General features: G+C 38.3%; 1 protein-coding gene across 8 annotated transcripts in view; it reads right to left on the minus strand.

Annotated features, from left to right (window-relative positions):
- The window catches only part of ZC3H13 (zinc finger CCCH-type containing 13), a 98,590-nt gene that overhangs the window by 3,531 nt on the left and 76,665 nt on the right, over positions 1–18,394 (minus strand). For 5 of the 8 annotated variants that reach the window (XM_043891692.1, XM_043891687.1, XM_043891688.1 and 2 more), the window contains 8 exons: positions 14,529–15,072; positions 13,730–13,783; positions 11,054–11,157; positions 9,516–10,694; positions 8,248–8,766; positions 5,605–5,757; positions 3,720–3,920; positions 662–825 (listed from right to left, as the gene is read on the minus strand). In XM_043891692.1, coding sequence (XP_043747627.1) covers positions 662–825; positions 3,720–3,920; positions 5,605–5,757; positions 8,248–8,766; positions 9,516–10,694; positions 11,054–11,157; positions 13,730–13,783; positions 14,529–15,072 — 2,918 coding nt within the window. The remainder of the gene's footprint in view (positions 1–661; positions 826–3,719; positions 3,921–5,604; positions 5,758–8,247; positions 8,767–9,515; positions 10,695–11,053; positions 11,158–13,729; positions 13,784–14,528; positions 15,073–18,394) is intronic. The other 3 variants (XM_043891689.1, XM_043891691.1, XM_043891690.1) reach the window with 3 other exon arrangements.

Below are 18,394 nucleotides of genomic sequence, written 5' to 3' on the forward strand. Positions count from 1 at the left end.
AACTGGAAGGATTTACAAGGTTCTGAATGATGGTTCTCAGTGAGAAATTTGCAGGGGTGTTTTTGGGTATCATAATTTTTGAAGGGTACTATGGCACATTAGAGAAGGGAGCAGGAGTCTGATGACACTGCAAACCATACAGCCTCTCAACTGGGGATCCTTACCTGAACCAAACAGAAAATAGTTTGGCTTCAAATCCCTTTATTCTTCTCAAGTAAATGCTTACATGTAATCACCTATATTTATTTTCTCCCTTCAACTTGGTATATTTTCATAAACACTATATATATAAACATGCTCTATATAGTAATAAAATCTCCTTACCACTGTATCTGGGAAATGTTTTTCCTTAAAATTTCCAGTATATTTTATTACTTAAAGAAACTTTGCAAATGAGAAGTATTTCATAAGAATAGAGTATTTTAAATTTTCTTTAAGCCTCAGTAACAATTTGCTATTCAAAAGAAATGTTCTTCAATAGTATTAAAGTAAAATAAAAGGTATTATAAATTCTAATAAAATTCTTTCTCTTAGATGTGTACATGACTGGGAAACCAACTCATAAAAACAGATTATGAGACCTGAACCTCACTGCAGAGCAATCAAATGAAAAATATGTACATATGACTCAACACTTTCTGATTTTTCTAAGTAACAGTACCTTCTCGTTTTTAACAAGCTGCTTTCGGATTGCAGAATCCCGTCTGAAGCATAATGCTTTACAACACGGTCCAAGATTACTAAGCAGATTTGCTCTTTCCTCTTTTCGTAGTAATGCAGCCATGTTGAGAGCCCCAAGTTCATGTTCAAAGAGACTGTCTACATCTTTCAAAAAAAAACAAAAAACACACACACATTAAGGTTTCTGAAAACAGAAATGTTAACAACTGCTTGGATGAATATTCCACAAAATCTATATATCATCAAAGTCACCAACACTGACTTCTCCGGGGGCTCAGACAGTAAAGCGTCTGCCTACAATGTGGGAGACCCAGGTTCACTCCCTGGGTCAGGAAGATCTCCTGGAGAAGGAAATGGCAACCCACTCCAGTACTCTTGCCTGGAGAATCCCATGGACGGAGGAGCCTGGTGGGCTACAGTCCACGGGGTCGCAGAGAGTCGGACACGACTGAGTGACTCACCAATGCTGGTGAAGATTATTTTGTATATTAAACACAACATGTACTCTGTGAGAGAACGCCAACACGCAGTTTTGCTGCTGCTGCTGTCGTGTCCAACTCTGTGCGACCGAGCCCATGGATTGCAGCCCTCCAGGCTCCTCTGTCCATGGGGATTCTCCAGGTAAGAGTACTGGAGTGGCTTGCCATGCCTTCTTCCAGGGGATCTTCCTGACCCAGGGATCAAACCTGAGTCTCCTGAATTGCAGGCAGATTCTTTACCACTGAGCCACCAGGGAAGCCCAGTCTTGCCACTAGTCTCAAACAAAAATAAATATTCTGATAGTCACTTTTTTTAAGATATAAGAAAAGTAAAATGGGGAGAGAGAATTTAGACATGGGTTACTATGAGAAGAAAAGTTCAAGTTAATTAGTAAAATCAAATTCAATATATTGCTTACTGTCAACTACTCAAAGTTCTAGGTTCAGGACTTTACTACATTTGAATCTTGCCATAATAATGTGACTACTGTGTGGTCCCCCCAAAACTCTGTTGGGAAAGTTATTAGGTGTTAGATGATCTACAAATTTTATCTAATATTTTGTCACTGTAAAAACCTGGGACAATGTATCAAAATCACTTTAAGTTACAGCCTGCAAGGTGAGGAGAAAATCTGTTAAAAATAGACAAAAAGGAAAGAAAAATTTAGAAAACAGGACCAGTCAATAATTGAAAAGAGTAATAGCTATTTCACAAATATTTATCAAATACTGTGTGTCAGGTACTATTCAAGGCAATGGCAAAATTAGTAGTACAGATCATCAGACACTGGATATAGCAGTAAATAAAGTCCTATTCCTTAAGAGAACTTCTATTCAATATCATATATTAGTTCTCTAATAAAGCTATCTCACCACCAAAAAACAGGACTACTTGGTAAAGTGTTAGTCATTCAGCTGTGTCCAACTCTTTGAGACCCCATGGACTGTAGCCCACCAGGCTCCTCTGCCCATGCGATTTTCCAGGCAAGAGCACTGGAGTGGGTTGCCCTTTCCTCCTCCAGAGGATCGTCCTCACCCAGGGATCGAACCCAGGTCTCCCACATTGCAGGCAGATACTTTACTGTCTGAGCCACCAGGGAAGCCTGGACTACTTGCTAAGGAAAAAATCAAATCCCTCTTCACAGTATATATTTTCATTGTTTAAGTGATCATTAGTCAGGGATAAACTATAGTCTGATTTTGCTAACTATGCAACAGATTTTAACCTGAAATGCCACTAACAAAAGTCACAGAAGCAAATAGCTGCAGGTAAGACCTTAGGGGTTTCATCACATCATTTTATGCCCACAGGAGTTACATGCTTAAGATCACAGAGCCAAACAAGGGAGAAAGAATGGGACAAGAACTTAAGACACTGGTCACTTGTCAGATTAATACACACACAGTATGTATATTGGGCCCTATTAAAATCAAGAGAGTTACTGCTTATGCTAACAGCTGAAGAGAGAACATGTATTCATGCAACATAAACTTTTTTCAATTTTATATTAGTAAAAAGCTCAATACTTTTACCTCAAACTTTTTCACCTCATGAACATGATATAATAAAGTATTAATGAGCTGCCAAAACACAGGGGATATTCCCAACCCAGGGACTGAACCTAGGTTTCCTGCACCTAGGGATTCTTTACCATCTGAACCACCAGGGAAGCCCAAGAATACTGGAGTGGGTAGCCTATCCCTTCTCCAGGAGAACTTCCCAGCCCAGGAATCAAATTGGGGTCTCCTGCATTGCAGGTGGATTCTTTACCAGCTGAGCTACCAGGGAAGCCCAGTAAGCTGCCAAAACACAGTGAAGTAGGTTTCAAATAACAGGAGAAAAAAAAAATCTACAAACTAAAAATGTTCTGGAATAATAAAAAGCTGTAGCTATTTTCACTGTCTAAAATCAATGTGATAAAATATTTTCAAACTAAATAGCAGTAGTAATATTTACTAGGCATCACTGCATGTCAGAAACTATTCTAAGTGTTTTACTTGTGATAACTCATTTGCTCCTCCTAACAATCAGGTGGCTTGGTGGTATAATAACTCCCAGTTTGCAGATGGTGACAGTAACATATAGATTAACCATAGCTAGTAAGTGGTGTACCTATTGGAATCCAGGCCATCTGGTTCACAGACTGAGTTCTTAAGCACTTTGTAAAAGGCTCAACCTAAATATTTGCATTTGAGCAAAATTCTCCATTTCCCAGGGGAAAGCACTGCCAAGATTATCAATCTGTTTAGATATGAAAAATATCTAAGTTCACTTTCCTAAGATCTACTTCATTTATCCCTGGGCAAACCACCGAGCACTATCACACTTACCTGTTAAAAAAGTAATTTTGATGCAGAAAGATCATTGCGTTATGTTTACAACTCATCTGTAGGTTTAAATTTTCTTAAACTTTGACCATGAGGATTAAATAATGAAAATAAATGATTCTTTAAAAAAAAATTCTTATAACTGCTACATAAGAACAGAACAGAATCCTTTTCAAAGGCATCTTCATATTTATATTAGATATTACACACTTAAAATTGGGATGGAATTACCTTTGGGCTTTTCTAAAAGTCTCTGACATGTTTCTTTGACTTTCGTAAAGAGCTCAGGACCAGCCAACTTTTTAGAAATGCCAACTCGCAGCATAACAGCTCCAGGTGTGAATTTTAGGAGCGCGGCCCCAGGCTCTCGTGGCTCTTTTGGATGCTTTGGCATAAGACCAGACCAATCCACGTCTATCACATCTAGCGGATCTACAAAAAGTTATAGAATTTTCTTACACCAAGAAATACCATTCCTGTTATCCAGCGAGAAATACAGATTGAAAGACACAGGAAAGCAAACAATAAGTAATTTAAATAAAAAAAGGCATATTCTTAAAAGATTTTCTATAAAAACTAGTATTTAGAATCTAAGAAATTTTACAAATAAACTTCCTCACCAAAGGAAAATAGTAAAGAGGTCTTAGGCAAGTGCTCCCACCCATCCGCATTTCTTTTATATGTGGAATCTAAAAGAATCAAACAAACAAAAAGAAATCCAAACTCATAGATAAAGAGATTGGTGGTTTTCAGAGGGGGAGGGATCTGAAGGTTAGACAAAATGGTTGAAGGGTATCAAGAGGTACAAACTTGCAAGGATAAATAAATCATGGCAATGCAATGTATAGTGTGGTGACTCTAGTCAACAACATTGTATTCCAACATTAAAAGTTGCTAGAAAGTATGAAAAGTTCTCATCACAAGGAAAAAAACTGTGTAACTCTGCATGGCGGTAGATGACACCATGTCAAGGTAACTAGACAATGTGGTGATCATGTTGCAACGTATATACAAATGTCTAATCACTATGTTGTGCACCTGAAATTAATTTATGTCATTATACTTCAATAAAGAAAAATCCAAAACAAACAAAAAGCAAGCAAACAAGCCCCTGAGCAAACCCATTCCTACAAATAATGCCTTTAAATTGCTTCAGAGAGTCTCAATGAAAGAATTCCACTATTTCACTAAGACTAGGTCTGACACTTTGAAACTTGGTACCAGAATCGTCCAAGGGTTCATTAAATCTAGGAATGTATTTAATTTCCATGTGTACATGCACAAACAGACAAACACACAGACACTACTTTTTAAAAAAATAATTCATTATGAAATAACTTTAAGAATCAGGCAGTGGCTAGAATTAAAATTGAGAATAATCTATCCACTGACAAGGAACAGTTTAGGAAATTAACAAAATAATGTTCTATTCAGAAACACCTAATAGCTGATAATAATAAAGATAACATACATACATTATACATTAGTATAAAAAACTGTAAAATACAAGAGCAAATTAAGTCAAAATAAAGATTTAATATTCTACATACCCAGAAGCCCTTACCGTGATAAACTGTTAGTAATAATGAGACTAATTGGGATGATTCAACAACAACAATAAAGGTTGCTGACTCATGGCACAGTCATTGGAGTAAGCTCTGGCTTACCATAAGTGAATATTTCACTACAAGTGAAAATATCACTGAATTTAGAAAATCAAGAGAAGTATAGAAACAGTGTTCAAATACAACCTCAAGTTTTTAAGTTTCTGAATGGTCATTTCAACAGTTTGTGGAACATAGTTGTGAAGCTCTGTACCATATACCTACCATCTGTTTTAAATTCCAGGTCCTGCAATAGGAATCAAACTCTGGAAAGGAAATCTTACAATTGTGCTATTTTAGATACTGCCATTTTCAATTTATAGGCAATGTCTATTTAAAAATGAACAGAGCATAATAACTATAATTTTTGCTTTACTGGCCTTTCAATGTTAATTAAAACACAACTGGGAAGATTCTGTGTTTTATCAATTCTTAAGCATGAAAGGGAACAAAGAATACCTCAATATCATAATTAAATATCTTTTATGTTCAACCACCTCTGCAATGATTACCTGGCATCTTCTCCTCATCCTGTTGGTCCTCCCGCTTTTCAGCATCACCTGCCAGAATTTCATCTAGTTCATCATCACTAATTGGCTCGTATCCTTCTCCAGCACCAGATCCCAATGAATGAGCATCATCTAGCTTGGATTCATCGTCTCCTGCTAAACAGAAAAATTAATTTCATGCCAAAGAGAGCATTAAGGGAAAGGGACATCTAAGTGAAACCAAAGAGGAGAGGCTGGGCACACTAAAAAAATTGAGAAGCATTTTTAATTTAAACCATTTATATTTACATAAATGTAAATGTAATTTAATTTACATTTACATAAATTAAAACATTTAAAACACAATACATTTCTTAACTCTCCAAAACACTTGATAATTCCAAAAGAAAACTTAAAAATGAATTAAATTTAGTTTTAATGACAAGAGCACAGTATGGACAGCAGTATCGAAATAGTGGTAGATTTCTCATATTTAATTATAATCTTACAACCTAACATATTAGTACTAGTTAACTGTTTATAATAAAACTAATTCAGAGAAATCCACTAATTTCAAAAGGATGCATTAATTTCTTTATCAAAATTATTCAATTTTAAAAAGCTTGCAAACTAATTACTAGAATTAATATGAAGTTTAAATCTTAGCTCATAATATTTTATTCATGATATGAAGAACTCTACAGTGGTGAGGTAGAAATTTAAGTGCCATTAATCCCCATCCCCCTCCGCCACCAATCTCCCAATTCATCTTCCCTATTCCAATGTTTTCCTTTAATTAATAAATGCAATTTTAAAAGATTGCTGTAATATAATTTTAAAGTATTTTTGTTAGTAACCACTAGTGTATCTTCCATTTCTTTATTTACCAACTTGTCTCAACTACTTATGCTAAAGCTTTGTCTCTTGGTGAGTTACTTGTAAACTTGAATTATCATAGTACTACACAGTACATTTAAGATTTCTAAGCAGGTTCTATCCATATACTTTATTGAGTTTACAACACTAGGTTTCAAAATGCAACAGTATCCTTTATAGATATAAACTTGCAGCAAATAAACTATGGGATGTTTCTAGTCATTCTAATAATTTTCTACTCTATTAAATTCTGTACTAATCTCATACCCCCACCAATTCACTTATAAACAATTTAACAGCTTCATTATACAAATATACATCTAAACATAAATGCAAATAAAAGGATTTCTAACTTTTCAAGCTTATCAAACTCATTGTCCTACTTTAAGTGGGTAAAGTTTTTCATTTCACTTCTAAATCTCCATGCCACATTATCCACGGTCACAACCAATGAATAGTATATTTTAGGGATGAAGGGCACAAATTCCAATCACAGAAGAGTGATTATAATGATTAGTTCAAATTACATTCAATTATACCCCAAGGTTGTACCTCCAACAGTACTATGGCTCACAAATTGATGCTACTGAAATTCAAATTTTAGATAAAAATGAATGTGATGACCACTGAGGTAGAAATGTTGTCAAGTAGAAAAAAATATGTTAACAGTTTGGTGTACTAAAATATATCTAACCAAATAACCAAAAGATACAAGGATGTTTATAGTTTTACAAGAATGTGAACAACTTTATTCTGGGACTAGTGCTACAATACAGCAAATAAAAGGAATGTAAAATATTACTGCTCATGTACTAAGCATCCCAGAAGTTTCTTGGGGGCTTGAAGTGGAAAGGGTACATAAGCACTGGTATCAGAACTGGACAGTTCATGGAGGCAGAATTTCCAGGAGCATTCTCAGGGGAGGCCATTACTATTGTTACCCTGGACTATAATTCACCACAGAATAAGACGTAGGACAGGTATGGACAGGCAGGACAGATTTTCATGCATCAGCTATTTATTGTGTCCTTGCTAAAGGCTCGAAGATAAAGAAATAAAAACCTATGGTGCCTAACAAAGGAGTACAATATAATGGGGAGAGAACCATGGAAAATAATTTACAATATGGTGCAGAGATGCTATTAAAGATGTATAAACAAGGTGCTTTGGCAATTTGAAAGACTAAGCACCTTTAGCAGAGACAGCTTCAGAGGAAATAATGCATAAACTGGGACTTGCTTTTGAGTAAGAAAAGATAGGAGGGAAAAGGTCTGTCAGGCAATGGGAAGAGAGGCTCAGAGAAGGCCTGAGGAGGGAGACCACCCAGAGAACACAGAGGTGAGTCAGTCTGTACAGCAGGCTGGGGGTGGGGGTGGACGATGGAGGGTCACGCAGTGGCAGCTGGCTCTGACTGGGTAAAAGGGTGTACGTGGCCTTCTCAGAGTCCCTCATTCTAGGAGCTGGGAGTCAGTTTTAATAAGGGACCTCAGCATCCTCAGATTTTACTACCTATGGCAGGCTCTGGAACCCATTCCTGCAGATACTGAGAGACTGAAGGATGACTATAATTTTATCTCATTTAGGCTTATTAGAACCAAGTCTACCTTAAAAGTACTAACGAGGGGAACAAGTTTTTTAAGTATCATAGGCCTTTTCCTTATAAAATCTATTTTCCCTAAAATGATGGAGTCAATAATCATATCAGATGACCCTTCAAAAGGAAGTACTGGTTTCCTATGAGATCTGAGAAAAAATGGGGCAGTGAAACAGACGGAAAGGAGTGACACTCACCTTCCACACTCTCAGTCCTCTCAGCTTTACTTGTATCTTCAAATCCCTGCACAGATCCCAGATCTTTATCCAGCCTTTCTTTATCCAAAGCTCCAGTGTCTCGGGAACCGACTTCTAGGTCTCTGTCATGTTCACTCTCCAGCTTGACTTCACTGCGTTTTACAGACTCTACTTGAGAACCCTCAAACGTCCTGTCCCTGTCCCTCTCCCGGTCCCTTTCCAGGGCATCGGAGAGTAGTCTCTCCCTCTCCCTGTCCAAGTCTCTCCTCTTGTCCCGTTCCCTCTCCCGTTCCCGCAGTCGGTCCCGGTCCCTATTCCGGGGCCAATCTTTATCGGCATCCCGCTCCCAGTCTCTCTGTCGCACGTCCCTCCTTTCTCGCTCCCGCTCTCTCTCGTGCTCATAACGGTCACGCTCTTGAAGCCTCTCTCTGCTATCAAACGACCCCGATCTTGAGTGGACCTGTCGATCTGACTCAGGAGAACTTCTTCTGGAACTATGGCTTCTTGAATCCTGGCGATCTAAAATCAATGTACCATATACAAAGACTTAACACATGATAAAACAGAAATAAAACGCTTTAACACAAGGTCTTTTAAAACTTACAATTTCACTTTTTCTGTACTTGTTTTAAATTATCCAAAGAACTCATCTTAAGGAAAAAATCCATCTCAAAGAAAAACATCCACCACTCTTCAGTAGTGTCAAATGTGCAAAAAGCATATTTGTTTCCTTGTTTATTTCCACTATAACCACAAAAGATCTTTAAAGAAATAGGTATGTAAACATTAGTAAGCATTAATAGAACTGATCATTTCATTATGTACCTCCCCACTACCTTATTTACCCGGTCAACAGAGAAAAAGCATTGGTTGCAAGAAGCAGAACCAGAAGGTTAAAATTTTTAGGCATCAATAGAGAACCTGAACATGTAAGTGCTTTCCACCAAAATATACTACTAAAATGCTGATGTTAAACTGAGTGACGTCACTGAATATACCTCTACTCTATTGGTATTAATGTGATAATAGGTAACATCATGGTGGGATGGCTAAGCTTTTTAAGCTCCTTGAAAAATTTAAGGCAGTGTATAAACAACTTAGCATTTACTTTAAAATTACAATGCGAAGGAGGTGGGAGGGGGGATCGGGATTGGGAATACATGTAAATCCATGGCTGATTAAATCAATGTATGACAAAAAAAAAAAAAAAACATACAAAACATACTCACATAAGAAACACTGGTTAGGTTATAATTTGTTTTTATTACCTGAGGAAGTACTTCGACTAGGTTCTCCACGCTTTAGCTGGTCAATCCTGGATTTTCTCTCTCCTGTGATTTCCAGACTTTTGGTTTTTTCTCTGTCTCTTGAGCCGCTATGCAGCACTCTCTTTCGACCGTTCTGGTCATCCCCACTTCGATGAGCAGAGTCGTTGGATGGGGAGCGGAGACGGCCAGAGGTGTGACTGCGATTACTCCGATTGCTGCCGAGGCTGCTGCTCCGCTTCTGATCCACTGGCTTGCGATGTGGTGCGTCTTCTATAGTAACATGAGGCGCCTCTACCTTTTCCGCTCGTGTTCTGTGGCACTTCCTATGGGAGTCTTCACTGGTAAAAGAGGTATTGGTGGTGAGGAGGGCGGAGGTGGAAATGGTGGTGGTCGATGTGCCGAAGGCCGCGGCAGGGGTGGTCGCGGCAGCAGCCAGAGGAGGCGGGGGAGGAGGGAGAGAAGATGGGGAAGGGGTCCTTCCAGGGGTGGCGGCAGTGGCCACATGCTCTGGCTCCGTCATGTCCGTGCGGTCAGGCACGTCCTCATCAGACCAGTCACTGAACGCTGTATCTTCTTTCTTCTGAGGGTCCTCTAGAGCGCCATCCTTATCATTGGACATGTCAGCCAGTTCCTCTTTGGCTGTGATAGGTGGAGTCCTCGGGCCTCTTTTCTTCTTACTCTGCTGCACGGTTTCTTCATCAGAGATGTCAGAATCACCTCTGGACCTCTTACGCTTTTTTTCAACACTTTTCTTCTTCTGTCCTTTTTTTGGTGAAAATACTTGACCATCTTCAGACACTGTCTCTGTGTTTCCCCTCCCTACTCCAACATCATCATCTTTCTTTCTCTTAATAGGTTTCTTTTGTATCTTTGCTTTTCTCTTGTTCTCCTCATGAGCTCCATCAGAGATGTCTCGATCTTCGGATGGGTGGTGTCCTGTCAGGTCTTGTGAACGAGTTCTGGAGCTCTCTGTGATTTCTGTCTGTTCTCTCTGCTTATCTACAGAAGAAACTTTCTCTTTGAAATCTAGCTCTTCATAGCGCCTTGAACTTTCTTTTCTTTCTGGTTTACGATCATCTTCTCTCCATCTACCCTGCCTGTCTTCTGTAAGGTGTGATGGACTAAGAGAACGTGATTCTTGAGGTCGAACAACCTGGCTCAAGAGTCTGTGTTTTTCATCTAGACAGAAAGATAAAAGTCATCAGACTCTTATCATGTTAACAATATTGCATGTTACCTATAAATAACAAACTATTCTCTCCCTTTTCATTTTAAAGGTTTAAAAATTACAATAATTTCAGTAAAAACCGAAGTATGGCTTTACTACAACTAGTGGGAAATGACAAGTGCCACTGTGGTAAAATGACTATATATTTCAAACACATACTTTTTTTTAGTCACAATATGATATATTCAGAAGCAGCAGAGCAAGTAAAAATTTTAAATCTTAATTCATCATTTCCTATTGATGTAAAAGAATTGTCTCATGGTTACAAATGAATATGACTCTAGAAACAGGGAACACAGATTCTGCTTACTTTTATCATCTCCACTGTTGTAGGCGTCACTATCAGGAGAATGCTCTCGCCGGCGCTTAGGTGACTGACGAGGGCTAGGACTCCCTTCATTTCTATAGCGCTTCCTAAATCAGACAAACATAATTTATAAGATTCCAGGGGATGAAAAAGATTTCTTTACCACGTTTTGTTTTGTTTTGTTTTTACTATTATTTCTTACTGTAACTAGAATATGTAATTGTAGGATAACAATATTATCAAAGCTATCTGTATCATACAAAGGGCATTTATTTAGCATCTTTAACAAAATTCTTCATTTGTTGAGACTTAACGATTGTGGACTTAAAATACATGGCGCCATCTCTGCTTTTTTTCACCATACATGTAGAATCAATCACTCACTGAAATTCGTCAGATTTAATTACTGTAAAGTGGTAACACAGCAGAGGATTGAACCCTACTGAAACTTATTCATCAGTTTTACTGTTTTATGATATAGAAATACCTTTTGTTGGAAAGCCAAATGAGAAAATCTAGTATTGGCTTTAGGGTCAAACAAGACTTGAGTTCAACTTTTAGTCATGTTACTTTATTATGCAATCTTAGGTAAATTCTTTGAAGTCATTCTTAGCTTTTTCATATGAATATAGGTGAAAAATGGGGGTCCATCTCATAAAACTGCAGTGAGGAATAAATTTGTTATGTCGTAAGCCCAGTGCCTGTCATGTTGTGGGCACACTAGTAAAAATTGGTTCTAACTCACTTCTCAGAACTAAATCATCTACTTAATGACAAATTAATAAAATAATTCATATGTTCACTATTTCTTATTCTTTAGCTAAACCTGAGATGACTAGTGTTCTGTATCTCTGGATACTTAAGTTACTCTAGGGTTTTCCTACATTCTCACTGAATTCTGACCACTTTTTCTTTTTAACAAACACTGTTTATAAATGCGATGGCCAGAAGTTGAGCAACACTGCAGCGCATGAGCACAGGTACCTCCTTGATGGCTCGCTTATACAGAGGAGCAACCAGGTAGGAAATGAGGCCCCAGATGTAGTGTGACAACTGACAGGCCCAAGCTTGTAACAGTTCCTTATCTAAAGCTCCTGCCATCATCAGGTAGTCTATTTCCCCATCCTTTGAATCTGGGCTAACCCAGTGACTTACTATGTATGACAAGAGGATGTGGTGAAAATGACACTGTGGTAAGTCTGGAGATTTAGGACTCAAGAGGCCTTTCAGCTTCTGCTTTTGCCTTCTTGGTATGTTTCTACTATCATATGCAAAAACAGAGTTTAGATTATTAGAGAAAAAGAGGTCAAGATGCCCCAAGCAACAACCAGCACCAATCGCCAGACATGTGAGGAAGGCCATTTGGGGTTATTCAGACCTAGCTAACCGGCTAGAGTGACTGGAGAAACAGAGTGATCCTACATGAGACCAACAGGAGAGCCACTCTGCTGAGTCAAACTGCAAACCCACAGAATCATGACCAAATAAACGGTGGTGGTTTTAAACTTCCACCATGACAATATACTGAGATGACAATAGATGAAAACATCAAGATATTTATCTCATATACCAAGTTACTTTATTGAGCAGCTGACTATTAAATTTCTGCGGCCCTTGTCAATACTTGGAATATTTAACCACGACAAGCTCAAAGAAATTCTGGCTACTGTACATTGAGATCAGAAGCATGAAAATTATAATCAAAGCATAGGACTAAAAAATAAATAACAAATATTTCAGAATTTTAATCTTAGAAGATACAGAGTTAGAGGCCAGGGAAAAGAGAAATAATACATATTTTGTGCCTACATGTGTTAAAAGTAATATCTGAATTTTATGTTTAATGTGAGATAATTTTTAATGTGGAGTGAGAGAAGCCAGAGAGTGAACTATAGAAAACCACGGCTGCAGACTGAAGGGAAGGGAAGACCTAATGGAAGAAGCCTCCATTTCTGTGGTATGTTGTTTGTCTATAACCAAAATCCGTAACAGCAATGATGAAAAATGCCTAAATCAGAGAGTGTATTCACCATGATGCAAATGAGCTAGAAGTAGGGACAAAGAAACTAAAGCTATATAAATGATTTTCAGTTTTGTCTTAACAAATTTAACTGTATCCTCTATTCTAGTTGGCATTAAAAAAAAAAAAGGCCTTTAATTCAGATGTTCAGTTTTGGGTCTGTAAAACCTCAAAACTGACCAATCAGAGTCTGGGATTCTCGTGGCTATAGTGACTGGTCAGCTCTCTTGTTTACTCCTCAACTGAAGGCTATAACTGAGCTGACAGGTATAACCCTGGGGTCATCCTAACCATCATTTGGGGAAAACTTTTCTAAGTCTAAAACTAATACATAAGAAAACAGTGCAGAAATACCATTCTTGATGCTTTGAGAATCTGAGTATAATCACATCAGAACAAATAAAAACTAACCCTGGACTTCCCACATACCTGAGCAAATAAATTTTTTGGTATTAAAAAAAAAAAAGTGAGAGAAAAGAAATGAGAAAATGCCCTCAGTATATAATAACAACACGTCTTTTTACTGCAGTAACCTTTGCAATGCCATGGACTGTAGCCCACCAGGCTCCTCTATCCATGGGATTTCTCAGGCAAGAATACTGGAGTGGGTTGCCATTTCCTTCTCCAGGGGATCTTCCCAACCCAGGGATCCAACTCACGTATCTTGCTTGGCAGGCAGGTTCTTTACCACTGATCCACCTGGGAAGCCCGTACTAAACAAAACAACAACAACAACTATAACTCCACAGTCCAGAGAGGAAACCTCTCTCTCATCTTCTTTGGTGGTTCCAGAAGTTCCTCAGTTCTAAGACATTATGAGTGCTTCTGCAGCCTGCGGGCAGTGACTCTAAACTTCTAAGTACACAAAACTCATAAAGGACTATCAGGAACAGGACAAGCATTATGTCCTGGTGACAAAGCAACTCTATTAACTAGTTATACAGTGGATATGAAGGGATGGGACACAAATCCACTGGTTCTACCACTGTTCGGTTGGATTCCTGTTAAAAACAAGTCTCTAGCAGTCAAATAAACCAATGTGCCATCAAAAATGGCTGCAAACAGTAAACAAAAATTATTAACTGTATCCGTTGGATACAGAAATAAAAGAATAAGAAAACTTACTTTTTTCCCTTGACAATTCAAAAGATGTTGCATGCCAAGTATAGATAATAAAGCTGAGATACACGAAAACGCAGAGAGGAAAAAGAATGAACTGGGTAGGTGGGAGGGGGAATCGGGATGGGGAATACATGTAAATCCATGGCTGATTCATGTCAATGTATAACAAAAACCACTACAATATTGTAAAGTAATTAGCCTCCAACTAATAAAAATAAATGAAAAGAAAAAAGAAAAAAAAATGAACAGGGCATTAGGGGCCGTAGAGAAACTTAAAGTACGGAACGTTCTGAATTCCTCCACTGACGTGCAGAAGCCCGGCTGGCGGCCACTTACTTGGCCTTTCTCTCCTCGTGGCCGTCTCTGGGGTTCCGGTCTTCTCGGACGTCTTCCCGCTTTTCCCTGCGGTCCTCGCGCGCTTTCTCCTTCTCTTCCCACTCCCTCTGGCGCTCGCGCTCGCGCTCCCGCTCCCTCGCTCTCTCCCGCTCGCGCTCCCGCTCCCGCTCCCGCTCGCGCTCCCGCTCCCTCTCTTCGCGCTCGCGCTCGCGCTCTTTCTCCCGGTCGCGCTCCCGCTCTCTCTCCCTCTCTCTGTCGTGCTCCCGGTCGCGCTCCCGCTCCCGGTCTCTCTCCTTCTCTCTCTCTCTCTCGCGCTCCCGCTCCCGCGCCCGCTCTCTTTCCAGTTCCCTTTCTTTCTCTCTCTCCCGGTCCCGCTCGCGCTCGCGCTCTCTCTCCCGCTCGCGCTCCCGTTCCCGGTCTCTCTCCCTAGCCCTTTCGTCTCTTCTATCATCCGTTCTGTCTACTCTTCGTTCCTCTCTTCTTTCATCACGCTCAAGCTCGTCATTCCTTCCCTGATGTCGAATTGGTGAGCTTGGTCTTTGATCTAGAATGAAAATCAAGTTTCATCAGTGACTAATTTGACAGATAAAAGCTATTAAGACGGTATGGCAAATCTTAACTTTATCTGTGTATAGGGTCACACTGGCAACAAATATAAATCAGGTACTATATTTACTTTTAATTTAATCATCCAAATAATCACCACTAGATGTTTAAAAATATTCTTTTCTTAAAGGTAACTTTTACTTGCCCTCTAACTACTCTGTGTTCTGCTCCCATCAACCCCGCTCCCACCTCCCGCGGATCCTCCTCTCATCTTTCTCTGCATGCTCCCTACCCTGCCTCCAGCCCACTGCTCCAACCCCACTTTCTGCCATCTCTACCCTTCACCTCTGATCTTCTCTGTCCCCCCAGCAGGGCCTGAGAACACTGGTGGCAAAGGATAGGGGCAGCAGGAGGTGTAGAACATAGGAGCTGAAGGAAAAAAAAAATTTCCCTCGTAAGTCACACCTCTAATTTCAGGCCGAAAATATATACACAAAGTGCAGCTACTATGTGAGGAAAATATAGTAGAACAAAACATGTCAGTATTTGTTGCTGAGATATCAATTTATCATAAACTAGAATATTAAGGGTACTGATGCTTAGCAATCTTGAAATAATATAAAAAGTGTTTCATATTAGTGATCTGTATTTATAAATAACTACTAATAAACTGAAAACTTTAATCATATAACTACTCAGAGGAAGAGCTGTTTTCTTAAAATGTTAAATGATAATGATAACCTCATCACATTTATATACATATATATATATTTTTTTTTAATACATGAATCATATAAACAGACTGAATGCATGCTGCCCAATATGCCCAATTGAGCAAGAAATTAGTCTGGGATCAAAAAATGTCTAAGAAAATGGCATGAACCTTTCCACAGAGATAGCCATTTTTGAAAAGCAGGTCACTGTGCTAGGATCTAGGCTACTACAATGTCTCTATTTTCACACTACAAACTAATGTTTACTAGTTAGTCATAAAGGTCCTAACACAATATGGCCAACAGGGTTTGTACATGAAATCTCTATCATCAACTTATTAAGCAGAATAATTTTAGGATATTTGTAGGGAAGGGGTCAATATAGTAATTTGAATTTCCTTTCTTATCACAGATAAAAAAGATAAGAATTATCCATGCTTATTCTTTAGAGGTTATATGTCAAGCTATGAAAGTTCATAGAATTTTAAAATTGAAAGAAAACTAAACTCTGTCCACCTCCCCTTTTCCTCCTTCTCTTCTTAGAATTTATGGTCCAAAAGTTGATTTATCAAAGTCACAGAGATGGTAAATACATGAGGCTCTCAGGACTAGAAGTCAGTTCCCTTACACCCCCACTTTTTTTTTTTCACTTTTGCTGAAATCAATTTAAATTTAAAATTGTTCCATGTACTACACGCTAGTTCCTGGAAAGCTATATACTCATGTCTTTGACTGTCTGAATTCCTGGTTTGGGGGTCATACTAATGTCACAAAGATTACAAAACAACCTGAAACAAATTCAATACTGTAATTTATAGCAATTCACACTTGAAATTTCTGATTATAGCAATGTTAGGGAATAGACTGCTTTACTCAGGCAAGCTTTTTCTGACAAATGAAAACTATCTTCCCAACCACACTGACAAAGTTCCAGACTTCAAAGAAAATGGAAAGGAACATCACTTAATACATCTCATCTTCTGTATCCTTCCCCAAAAATGTGTTTTTCAAAGGTACACCTCTCTTCATATATTTCCTTACTTTAATGAACAGCATGCCCACTCATGAAACCCATTCTGAGTTTTCCAAGGTCCACTGTATTCAAGTACCATCAATTTCACTCTCAAAATATTTCTTTTTTCCATTTTCTCTTTCAATTCTTACAATTCATATTATTAACTTAGACTTTGGTCTTCTTAGATGCCCATGTTATCAGTGGTCTAACGTTGTCTTTGGTCTTTTCGTAGACTCTCTAATGCTTTTATTTTTATTGATGAAAATTAATATTTTTTCCAACTGCTTAAAAAAAGAAAAGGCTGTTTAAAAGCACTTATTATAGGCAGTGAAAAAGGCAATTAAATCCAATTTTTTTAGCCTGACTTATTAGGCCATTTATAACATGGTCTATGGTCTCTCACCCATCCTTTTTCCTAGCTTCTTTCAATTGTAGCACACCTCTACTCCAACCTCATGATTCTTTACTCCCCAGAGCGTATGTTTTTTTTCAGTCCCGTGTGTCTGCACATTCTAGACTCTCTACCTGACAGTGTTTCTTCCATGGCTCCTTCTAGCCAACTCCTATTCATTCCTCAGGGCCTAATTCAGATGTCTCTTCTTCAGGATGCTTTTGTGGATTGCCTCAGATTTCTATGTGCATCTTTGTCTTCTCACAGAACTTCATAGAGTAGTAGTAGTTATCATATCTGATTGTCTACCCTAATCAGCCTGTGAAGAACTAATGGGAAGATTTAAATTCCTGAGCACAAGAACAAGGTCCTGAGCACATCTCTACCTTAGACCTCTATCCATCTCCCTTTGCTCACCATACTCTAGTCACACTGATCTTCTTTCAAATTCTAGGACATATGAAGTTATTTCCCATCTCAGAGAATTGGCACATATTCTTTTCTCTGCATGTAATGTTTTTACCCTCAATACCTACAATGCTAGCTTCTTTCCTTGCATTTATACCTCTGCATATATGTCATCTCAAATTTTTCATAAGCACACTATTTAAAGAAAGTAGGTCCCACCCAACCTTTATTTCTATCTGGATCTCCTGTATGTTTCCTTGATAGCATCCACCAATCATTTCTGTCTTCAGGGGGGATATTGTCCCTTTTATAAAGTTCTACATGTGCAAGAACTGTTGTACTCCAAAAACCCAGCAAAGTGCAGGAGTACTCAATAATCATTTGTAGAATATATAATCAAAAGTATATTTCTATTTCAACTGTACAACTGGTATTTACTGAAGTAGTTATAGTAAAATAAAATAGAAATAACAGGACATGTACTCAGAAAGCCTGAGTTTGAATTTTAGCTTTAGAACTTTATTCTCTGACAATGAAAAGAATCATTACCCTTCTCCTAAATTATAGAAGTCCAAGTCTCCTAAATTATAAACACAGATTTCCTTATCATACCTAAGCTCACAGATATTGAAAGATAAAATGATTTAAAACATACATTTTCTGACTTAATACTGTAAAGAATATTAAGCCAGAGAGTATATAAAGAGCAACTTTCAAAGTTCTTGGTAACTCAATACATATGTGGTTGAATTAAATAAGACTGAAACCAAATGCTACACTGAATTCAGGCATG

Source organism: Cervus elaphus, chromosome 30 (genome assembly GCF_910594005.1).
Source record: "Cervus elaphus chromosome 30, mCerEla1.1, whole genome shotgun sequence".
Classification (NCBI taxonomy): Eukaryota; Metazoa; Chordata; class Mammalia; order Artiodactyla; family Cervidae; genus Cervus; species Cervus elaphus.